The sequence below is a fragment of the Ceratotherium simum genome, chromosome 15, assembly GCF_057802395.1.
Source record: "Ceratotherium simum simum isolate JZ-2026a chromosome 15, ASM5780239v1, whole genome shotgun sequence".
Classification (NCBI taxonomy): domain Eukaryota; kingdom Metazoa; phylum Chordata; class Mammalia; order Perissodactyla; family Rhinocerotidae; genus Ceratotherium; species Ceratotherium simum.
The window spans coordinates 45881855-45893871 of NC_141914.1; the positions used below are offsets into that span (position 1 = coordinate 45881855).

At 35.7% G+C, this 12017-nt stretch overlaps 1 protein-coding gene across 10 annotated transcripts in view; it reads right to left on the reverse strand.

Moving 5' to 3' along the window:
* The window catches only part of NAALADL2 (N-acetylated alpha-linked acidic dipeptidase like 2), a 1131941-nt gene that overhangs the window by 48021 nt on the left and 1071903 nt on the right, over positions 1 to 12017 (reverse strand). For all 10 annotated transcript variants that reach the window (XM_087440003.1, XM_087440001.1, XM_087440004.1 and 7 more), the window contains one exon: positions 6598 to 6796. In XM_087440003.1, the coding sequence (XP_087296129.1) occupies positions 6598 to 6796 (199 nt within the window). The remainder of the gene's footprint in view (positions 1 to 6597; positions 6797 to 12017) is intronic.

A 12017-nucleotide genomic window follows, 5' to 3' on the forward strand; every position in this document is an offset into this window, starting at 1 on the left:
CATAGATTTTCCATTTTTATTTGTCTCAAGGTATTTTTGATTTCTGTTGTGATTTCTTTGTTTACCCATTAGTTTTTCAGTAGCATTTTGTTTAATCCCCACATATTTGTGTTTTTTCCAGTTTTCTTCTTGTAATTGATTTCTAGTTTCATACCATTGTGGTCAGAAAAGATGCTTGATATGATATCAATCTTCTTAAATTTACTGAGACTTGCTTTGTGGCCTAACATATGATCTATCCTGGAGAACGTTACATGTGCACTTGAGAAGAATGTGTATTCTGCTGCTTTTGGATGGAATGTTCTATATATGTCTATTAAGTCCATGTGGTTTAATGTGTTGTTTAAGGCCAACGTTTCTTTATTGATTTTCTGTCTAGATGATCTATCCATGATGTAAGTGGGGTTTTAAAGTCCCCTACTATTATTGTATTGCTGTCAGTTTTCTCCCTTTAGGTCTGCTAATATTTGCTTTATATATTTAGGTACTCCTATGTTGGGTGCATAAATATTTACAAATGTTATATCTTCTTGCTGGATTGACCATTTTATCATTATGTAATGCCCATCTTTATCTTTTATTACAGTCTTGTTTTAAAGTCTATTTTGTCTGATATAACTACCACAGCTTTCTTTTGGCTTCCAGTGGAATAAAACATCTTTTTCCATCCCTTCACTTTCAATCTGTGTGTGTCCTTACATCTGAAGTGAGTCTCTTGTAGGCAGCATACAGATAGGTTTTATTTTTTATCCATTCATCTACTCTATGTCTTTTGATTAGAGAATTTAGTCCATTTACATCTAAAGTAATTATTTATAGGTATGTACTTATTGCCATTTTGTTAATTGTTTTCTGGCTATTTTATAGTTCCTGTCTGTTCTTTCCTTCATCTCTTGCTTTCTTCCCTTGTGGTTTGATGACTTTCTATATGCTTGAGTTCCTTTCTCATTATCTTTTGTGTATCTACTCTAGGTTTTTGATTTGTGGTTATCATGGGGCTCACATATAACAGCCTATATATATATATAACAGTCTATTTTAAGTTGATAGCAAGTTAAGTTTGAGAGTGTTTCAAAACTCTGCATTTTTACTCCCTCCACCTCATGTTTTGTGTTTTTGATGTCAACTTTTATATCTTTTTATGTTGTGTATCCCATAATTAACTATTGTAGTTATAGTTGTTTTACTATTTTTGTCTTTTTAACCTTCAAACTTGCTTTATAAGTGATTAATCCACTACCTTTATTATATATTTACCTTCACTAGTGAGATTTTTACTTTCATATATTTTCTTGTTACTCATTAGTGCCCTTTCTTTTCAGGTTAAAGAAGTCCCTTTAACATTTCTTGTAAGGCTGGTTTAGTGATGATGAACTCCTTTAGATTTTGTTTGTCTGGAAAGCTCTTTATCTCTCTTTCAATTCTGAACCATAACCTTGCTGGGTAGGGTATTTTTGGTTGGAAGTTTTTTTCTTTCAGAGCTTTGAATATATCATGCTATTCCTTTCTGGCCTACAAAGTTTCTGCTGAGAAATCTGCTAATTGTCTTATGGAGGCTCCCTTGTATGCAACAAGTTGTTTTTCTCTTGCTATTTTTAATATTCTCTCTTTATCTTTAACTTTTGACAGTTTAATTATAATATGTCTTGGTGTGGATCTCTTTGGGTTTATCTTGTTTAGAACTCTCTGGAATTCCTGAATCTAGATGTCTTTCCCCTTCCTCAGGTTAGGGAAGTTTTTGGCCATTATTTCTTCAAATAAGTCTTCTGCCCCTTTCTCTCTCTCTTCTCCTTCTAGGACCCCTATAATGTGAATGTTATTCTGCTTCATATTGTCCCATAGGTCCCTTATGCTATCTTCACTTTTTTAAATTCTTTTTTCTTTTTGCTGTTCTATTTGAGTAAGTTCCACTGCCCTGTCTTTCAGATCACTGATTCTTCTGCTTCATCTAGTCTGCTGTTGAACCCCCTAATGTATTTTTCAGTTCAGTTACTATATTATTCAGCCCTGTGACTTCTCTTTGGAACTTTCTTATATATTCTATCTTTTTGTTGCTTCTTTATCTTGTGCTTTTACTTGGAACATATTCCTCTGTCTCCTCATTTTGCTTGACTCTGTGTTTATTTGTATGTGCTAGGCAAAACAGCTATCTCTTCTGGTCTGGAAAGAGTGGTCTTTTTTAGGAGATGAACTTTACCATTTGACCTTGCCCTAGCTCTTAGTTGTCTCTCAAACTTCTGTGATTGTTTAAGCAGCCTAATTTTTTCTAGATAGATCCCAGTTGCTGAGAGTCAAGACCTGTAATTGTTCCAGAGAGAGGAATCTCAGTTAGCACCTAGTTTTAGGCTGGATGGAAGCTAGACTCTCAGGCAGCAGCTTTCAAGGTATGCAAATAGACATTGTCCTGTGGGATCACAATTGTAGACCCTGCTGGCCTCCAGACCAGGCAACCTGGACGTGTCCCTTTAGTGACTGTCACAAAAATCGTGGCTCCAGATGAGTATATGAGCTCCTTTTGGGGAGGTACCAGCAAGCTGTAGCAAGGTCAGTGAGCGTACAAAGGTGAAGACATCCAGCCTACGTTTCATTGCCTCTGGACGTGTGGTAAACCTGTGTCTCAGGCTGGAGCTCCAGGACAAGTAAATAGGCCTTTTCATAGGAAGATTGGGGTGTTTTTTAGTCTGCTGTTTGTGCAGTGCCTTGGGGGTGGTAGCCTGCCAAGAATTGCCTCTTCAATTGTTACAGACCCACGGGGCCTGGAAGTGCAATTCCCCCTAGCCACCAGAACCAGGTGCTCAAGGGTCATCCCCTTTGTGGGCTGTACATTCCCATCAGCTTTGGTGGGACCTTGGCTGGTGGTGGCCCGGGCTGCGGGGGCTCTCACCCTGCTGGCTCTGTCCAGACTGCTGCGGCAGTGCAGGACAGTGGGGACAGGGTGTACCCACTGGTTCTAGCAGGTCAGAGGAAGAGTGCAAAAATGATGCCTGTCACCACTGGTACTAACAAGGTAGAGAGACAGAGCAAAAATGGCACCTACCAGGACTCTGTCCCCAGAGAGAGGCTTCTGCCCCTCCAGCAGATGCTTTAAGATTAGCAAGTGAATCTCCATCACTTGTAGGTACTTTTCAAACTGTTTCTTTTGTGCTAGGTCCTGGGCAACTGAGTATGCACACAAGTCCTTTAAGAGTGGAATCTCTACTCCCTACAGCCCTGTGGTTCTCCTGGCTGTAAGCCCCATTGGTTTCCAAAGCCAGATGATTTGAGGGCTCACATCTCTGGTGTAGGTCTCAAAATTAGGGTGCCTGATGTGGGGCACAAACCCCTTGCTCCCCAGGAAGAAGCACCGTATTTATGAGATCCCTCATGATTGTGAGTTGTCACACCTGGGCGGTGGGGCTTTTGGCAAGATCGTGTCTCTGCTTCTCCTACCTGTTTTGATGTGGCCCTTTTATCCTTGGTTATAGAGGAACTCTTCAGCTAGTTTTCAGGTCTTTTTCAGAAGGAATTGTTTCACATGCAGCTGTAGATTTATTGTGTTCATGGGAGGAGGTGAGTTCAGGATCTTTCTACACTATCATCTTGAATTCTCCTCAACAGTCAGATTTAGACAAAACATTATAGGATTCAAAATCTTGGAATCTTCTGATGCCAAATTAGGGGGAAAATTCTTTCACATATTCCAAAAATAATGTATTTCACTGCTTAGTGACTCTTGTTGAGGCAGTATCTTTTGGGAAATGAGCCAAATTTCAAATGCAATATTTAGCTTTATACAGTAAACTTCTGTCAACAACTTTCTTAAAATGCAAATCACTTTTGACTTCCCCCTTGTATATTTGATGAGAATTGTCATAACACCATTGGGTTGAAGAGTGAGATTCTTATATGGAAAACATCTCTAAAGGTTTAACATTAAAAAAAAAAAAGAAGAACCCTGTTCACCAAATGTTCTTTTGTACAATGTAATCAACAATTTTATCTTTTCTCCATATAGTTGTCATTATAAATAATCAATTTTTTCATTGTCTGAAACCGCATATCATCTTGTCACATCATCTTTTTACTTTGAACATTTCCTCCCTCATAAAGGATGAGTTTACATGGATTGAGAATAGAAATTCTACTGTAATTTTGAAATTTTGCATCAAGAATATTTAGAAATGTGAATTCTCTACCAAGAAAAAACATGAAGTAGGATGATTTATTATACATTTCATAAATGAAGTAAAAATTCATGATAATCTTGGGATAAAGTTCAGTCAGATAAATCAAAATGAAGTATTTAATCTATTTGCACTGTTGGCCTATATATGAATTAAGAGCCCCAAGGAAAAGAATGGCAAAAATACATTCCTCAATAACTACAGTAATAGATTAAAATAACGCCAAAATATTGAACCATAAGCTTTCAATCCTAAAGTTTGTTTTATGAGTTAGAACATTATAATAATCAACATTTTGAGGCTTGCACACTAGAATACAAGGTATGTTGTAATTATAATTATTACTAATAGGGAAAAAAATCACTTGCTTAATCATTGTTAACTCAAGGCAAGACATACATTTACTTTTATACTCAAAATTCATATGAAATAAGTTGAGTCCATAAATATTATTGAAGAAGTAATAGAAAGTTTACTAGATAGATAAGTCAGACCATAGAGGGGTCTTCTATATCCGGTGCAAGTGCTAAGAAAGGCAAATGAGGAAAGAGTTCACTATATTATAATGTGAAAAACCATATTCTTAATGTATGATTGCTATTAATTTCTTAACTTTTCATAAAGTAAAAGTGAAAGAAATATTTATTTTCTAAAAATATAATTTATCTATTCTGATTAAGACTTGTTAATAATGCTGAATTTAATAATGTGGTGTTATTTTTCTCTTTAGCAATTATTACATCTACCATACACTATATTTTACATAATTATCTTGTTGATTCTGTTTCCCCACCCCCACCACTATGGAAACTCATCAGGGCAGATGTGCTTAACTTGAGGTGACTGCTATATCTCTGGTGCTTACAAGAGTCCACGGAACATACAAGGTGCCTTAAAAATATCTGTCAAAATAAATGAACGTTTTCCAAAGTCTTATTATACAGAATCATAATGTTAGAAGAAATGACATAAAATAAAGATTTTAAATAGGAATTTGAGTTTAAAATCATGAAGGAAAATCATCAAATATCAGAAGTGGAAGAGGTTTCTTATTTTAAAAGGGTCTCAATTCCATAATCTCATTTTACAGATGTAGAAATTAAGGTGCAGAAAGATCAAGTAACTTGTCAGGTCATAGAATTTTCATACTAAAAGTCACCTTAAACCTCATGTCGTCCAAATATTGAAGTGCTTAGGGCTACTCAGCCTGTTTTAATACCCGCAGTGATCGTGAGTTCACCACCCTATAAAAGCATCACATTTAGTCTTTTAAGAACATGGCTTGTTAGAAACTTCTTTCTCATATGCAATTAAGAATTGTATTCCTATATATGTATGTATATATACATATAGGAATTTTTATATATAAACATTGATGTAGTGTAAAAGCCTAAATTTGAAGACCTTTATGCACACGAGTTCTGGGCCAAGTAGTCTTCCAGCTTCACTCTTCCTCCAACACTTCTTTGTCTCCTGCCTTTTTCTCATGATAAACCCTGGACTAGACATATATATATATATGTCTATATATACACCCACACACATATATACAAAATATACATTCTAACATACATGTATATACACACAGAACATACACATGTATATATATATTAAATTGTGATACACATACACATACTATATATGCATCTATTACACAGAAAGATGTCTGTATTTATATTTTGTGTCCTGTAGAAGAATCAGTTAAATAAAAACATTTAAAATATGTTATAATCTTTTAAACTCCATTTCCTCTCTTTGTTTAATTTCTACTATATCAGGAACCTCAAAAACAAAACCATGTTGTTCTCATCTCATCCTCTAAGAGCCTAAATTGAATCCCTCTTCCATATGAAAATTGTTTTATTAAAATATTTGTTAAAATTGTTAAAATTTTTTTAGAAATCACTCTATTGTGACCCTCCAAGAAAATATCTCTGATCCCCTGGTTATTTCAAGATCCATCTAAATCCCATTCTCCCCTGAATATTAAACTTATTTAACTCCATCTTAAAATGTAGTTTCTAGAATTATACACAATGCTTGAGATGTGGTCTTACTAGGACAGAAGAGCATGGGCTTATCACTTGATCCATTCAAGAAAATGCATTTCTTCTTATAATTCCTATAAAACCTAGAATTCCATTCAGTTTTTTAGTAGCCATATCAGGTTCAACTCATATTGACCTTAAGGTCAAAAAAAAAAAAATTCTTAGTCATTTTCTATATGATACTGCTAAATCAAATTTCCTTATTCTATATTTATGCAGTTGAACTTTTCTCTAGGGGAGGAAAACTGTCCTCAAATTCTGGATATAATAGCTGCTTTACATTTTTAAAAATAGTGTTATGTTCACAGAAAGTACATATTCTGAAAGTAAACACTAAAATTTAATGGAAGGGCATAAAAATATAAACTGTGAGACAGATATCCTACCTATAAAAACCTGGTGGCACCCGCTGCACCAGGAAGCTTTTCTCCATGTCTTGGAGAATGTCATTCAGCATTCGGACACGTATGGGAGCTCTCTCCTTGGGGTCATTAGCAGGACGCATCTCATCTGACTGAAAGAGTTCCGCACTCTCCCGCAGGCGTGAGGCCAGGGCCAGCAGCTGATGAGTGTTGGGTTGATCACCTGGTGAAAAGGAATGAGCCCATCTCAGAAGAGATATTCTCCAAGGAGCAAAATAAACATTTTACAATCATGATGTCAAAAAGAAGATTCAACATCAATTAAACTTTTATAATGTATTCATTCTGCCAAAATATTCTGTCTAAACATATTACATTCTACTAAGAGTATTAAATTTACTACTACTATTATTATACTACTACTAACAATTACTACTACTACTACTAATACCGGTAAATAGGTACTGATTGTTGAGAGTCTGTTATGTTCCAGGCACTGTGTTGAGCACTTTATATAATTATCTCATTTAATATTCACCAACGTAGGTACTGTCATGTCCATTTCATGGAAGCTGAGAATTAATTAAGGTAAGCAAATTGCCGTAGGTCATCAAGCAAGTAAATGACAGGCCAGAATTAGAAGGCTGATCTTTCTGACTCAAGAACTCATGCTCATCATGGAATAACCTGTAATTCTGGAAAAACACTGTGAAAGGAGTTATCATCTTCCCTTCTGAGAACATGAGATACGTTAGTATATGTGGTTATGAGTCTATTGGGCTCTTTTTTCTTTACCAGAAATTTCCTGTAATTTGCAGTTGAAATACATCTTTGACTTGAAAATACACTGAAAACCATCCTATGTCGTATTTGTATTGTTTTGTTTTGCTTTTGAGATGATTTTTGTTGGTCGTTGTTTCTTTACTTGTTTGCAAAACTTACTGGAAGTCATTGTGATATGAATGGTGGTAGCAAAAGGACCACAGGACATTCCTTTGACTAAGAGAAAGGCAGCATTAGTATAGTGATCATGGCCACCAGATCCTGGAGCCAGACCATGTGAGTTCAAATCCCTGCTCTACCACTTAGTAGCTGTGTGATGTTGGGCACGTGACTGAGCCTCAGTGTCCTCATCTGTGAAATGAACATAATAATAGCACCTGCTTCACAGATTTGTTATGAAAATTAAATGATTCAGGCTTATATAGTATTTCCCTACCAGTAGGCAGTGCCCAGCTGATGTGATTTAATATCTTGTTTAAAAAGCATTCTTTTATCGTACCATGAGAGGGGCATTTCCTCATCACCTTCTTCCAGATAGCCCCACCATTAGTGTCAGTCTTTGGGTGAGGCAACAGTTGGTGTAATTCTCAGGAGACTAGGTACAACTGACTCCGATAAGGTCAGCACATCACTACGAGGAATTACTTCAAGTCAAGGTAATGAAATGAACATGGATCTGGTAAATCTAAGCTGGCAATCCTGAGAGCATGGCATTGAGATAAGCAGATGGAGGGATGAAAAGAGGCCTTATGGGGCCTTCACTTAGGGAAGTCTTGGGCAAAAACAAAAGATCACAAAGGGACTCTTTCTCCAAGTCCAAGGGTTACCAGCTCCCAAAACACGTGGTCTTTGTGAAAATGCAGATTCCCTGACTGCTGACTCTCTCTAGGGGTACAGCATAGCAATCTCCATTTTAACATGCCACTAGATCATTCCATACATTTTCAAGCTTAAAAAGCCACTGTAGAGAGTTGATGAACTAAGAAAAGGAAAATTGGGTTCAAATTATAGCTAATGTATTAAATACCTCTGTCATAGAATTACCAACCTCTAATATAATGATCTTTATTGTCTCTCACCTTCATTTGATGGGGACTATTTTACATGTAAATTTCTTTGGAGCCCAGCATAGTTCTGACACTCAGTAATTGTTTACTGAATAAATAAAGTAGATTCAATAAAGTATTTTTAGAAAAAAATCCAATAACAAAAGAAAACTATGTAGAGATAGGTGGTTTTTATGAAGGCTACAAAGAGATAACCCTCTTTGTAGCTCTCTAGTCACTGAAATTAACAATATGAATAAAATCAACTGTAGGAATTCACAGGTTTTGGCATTTTGATGTTTTCAAAGTGTGTTTCACATTCTTTAATTATCTTATTTGATTTCACAACAAAACTTGAGGTTGTGAGAGGAGCTATTTTTGTTTATTGACAAAATCGAATCCCCTAAATAACAATAATAATGCTATTTTACGAAGATATGGCTTATATTAAATTATGATGGTTCACCAAAGTTAATATATGGAGAATTTATAGGGAATATCTTTGTACAAGGAAAGAGTAAGATGGATAAGGCACATTTAGTTTTTACCGGTATTGAAAGACTGAACAACAGAAAAAACAAGTTCGACATCCTTGAGAGTCTTCCATTTAAGAATGAAAAATCTGTTCTGATCTAACATACACTACAGAATTGAAGACATTACTCTTGAATCAAGTGAGACAAATTGTACCATTCTACCTTATTTAGCTTTAAATGAATTTGTCTATCTTTCATGGTGGTGCAGATGTAGAGAACTGATAGGTTTAAGAACTGGCTGGTTCCAGAAAGGATCCTGATAGTGGAAACCTGCCACCCACAGCATACCTTATGCATTACTTCAAGAGTATGAGGTTACAAATTGAAAAGTAGCTTTACTTTCAATGTTCACACAATCATTTTGATATATAACTGATGTTCCAAAGATTCCTACTAGCCATTTCTATGCCAATTAGAGCTTGTTTTCCCTTTAAATGAGACTCAGAAAGTAATATCACCTTCTCTATGTAAGTTTTTATGACCTCAAATGATTGTTCCTTCCTGATCTTTAGCATCCCTACTAGAATGTTAGCTCTGTGAGGGAAGGGATTTTTGCCTGTTTTGTTGACCACCATTTCCCCAGCACCTAAAACTGTGTCTGGCATATCATTTAATGAATGAATGTTTGAATTATGTATTGATCAATTATGATCAATCTTATTATTGATCAATTATGAGTTTGATCATAGCATCTGTAGTATTTTTATCCTTATCTGCCTTGCCTCTCTCCTTTCCTCAACTGAAAAGAACCCCACAAGATCAGCAAATACATTTTACCTCTCTTTGTATCTCTAGATCCTAGCCAATACCTGACACACAGTAGTCATTTATTAACAGTTTTGTTGAGTGAATGTTGAATTATAAGGTAATGTCTTATTTGAGATATATTATTATATTAAATAATGCCTACAAAATCACTCAGCAAGATGTTTGGCTCATGAGGAGCATCAACAAATGTTATTTACTTTCTTGCTAAAAATCAATAATAGTTGCAAAGGAAAAGAAAAAAAAGAAGATAAGAGGCTGTTTTAGGGTAATAATAAGTTTAATTACACTAAATTGAATTCAAATATAGCCTACCTACCAATAACTCATAAAAACTGAGAACATATAAAACTTCATTTGGGGAACAGTGAATGTTAGAGAAGAGAGGACTAATTGAGGCTCTTAACAGTTCAGGTTTAATAAGTAATAAGTCCATTTGACCTAAGAAAATGAACTTGGAGCTAGAATTTTCTCTCACAGAGAGTTAATACAATTATCTTGAAGCTACATGTAGATGGAGTCTAAAGACCAAGGACTTGGTATCAAAACCCAGATAAAAGCCTCGTCTACTTATTACTATCAATGTGGTCTTGAATAGATTACTTAATACTACTGTCCTTCAGCTTCCTTGGGGAAAATGGGAAAGATGATTATTTCAATTTCTAAGCCTATAAATCACTTATAAATGCAAGTTACTATTATCAGAGTACACAAGTTAAACACAAATTACTACCAACTAATTTTTTAAAGGCCTGAAGAAAATACTGTAACAACTTTAGTAATGATTTTATTCTCAGAAATGTTACTTCTTATCACTTCCTCCAATTCATGACCCCCTCCCCACAACTGTATCCCATTCCTCCCCATACACACATTAATAAAGATTCCAAATTTTATTTTGTGGTGCCTAAGAATCTGGAGCCATTTTTTCTTTCCATGGGCTGGCATCTCAAACCTCCAAAGAACAAGGAAAGAAATAGTATAAAGAGTAAAGGAACTAAACAACCAACCTTTAAAAATGATCCTTTTACATCTTTGCTCCTGGTGAAAGCCTACCATTAATACATTTTTTAAAATGGCAGAATATGCTGATTTGTGATAAATATTAAAAACCAACCTTAATATAATACAAAATAATTGAGACTGCCTAGTGAAATTATCTTGATATTATTCAAGAGACAATTGAAATGTATTTCTAAATTTCAAGTGGAAACAGTTTGCATTTTTTCCTCCATCTTGAAGAAAAATACAAATGTATTTTCAGTGAATATTTATTGAGTCCTATTTTGTGTGTTGTTCTGTAAGTATTGGGAGAGAAGCAAGGACATATAAGACTAAATCTCTAACCTTAATAAATTCCCAATCTAGTTAGAAATAATCCACAAACAGAGAATAAATAAGTATCAAATGAAATAAACGTCATGCAGATAACTGACGAGTTCATTATATATAAGAATATTCTAAGTAGATCCCAGGGAAGAAGTAAAACTTGAAGCACAAATCATGGAATTGCCCAGAAGGTAAGGGCATCTCAAATGGAACTCTTGAAAGCCCTGGGACTTTACATCAAAGCAGTTGAGGTAGGGTGTTCCATCTGCAAACAATAATATTGATTAGTCTTCCTTTCTCTTCCCTCAGTCCTCAGCCTTCTAGAGGATGAATCTACCTCTTACTTAAACATTTCCCATTTTTCTAGCTTGTTATAGAAAGGACAGAGCTGGATATTATACGCAGTGTTAATATTAATTGAAGAGGAGGGAGGAATTCCTAGTCAGTGGGTATTGAGATCTAGGCAAACTAATTCAGGAGAGGCTCTGAAACATACTGAAGGAAACATATCTCTACTCCTGCCTTCCAGCCAGTCATCACCCTGCAGCATTCTTCCCTCAAGGCAGTTTGGGAGGCAGTGTGGTATAGTGGAAAGCGCAGGGGCTTTGGAATCTGATAGACCTATATTCAAGCCCTAACCCTACCACTTAGATGTACACACCTACGTAAGACACAAATCCCTCTGATGTTCAATTTCTTAATCTCTAAATTGCTCTTAACTATACCCACCTCAGCTCCTGAGGCTAGTGTAAGGCTAATGAGGCTAGTGTAAGGCTAAAAGTCACAATGAATGGTAGGCACTTACCACAATACCTGGGGCTTTGTGGAGTGACCCCTAAAGTGCCAAGGTGCTTCCCAGAAAACTTGTTCCTCCTGAGGACCCTTGATACAGGATCCTAAAATACCTTCCAACAGTAGATCAGAAGCTCAAAGGTACTTCATACATGTCCTCTCCATAAGGCCTCTAAGACTACTGGGTAAGACC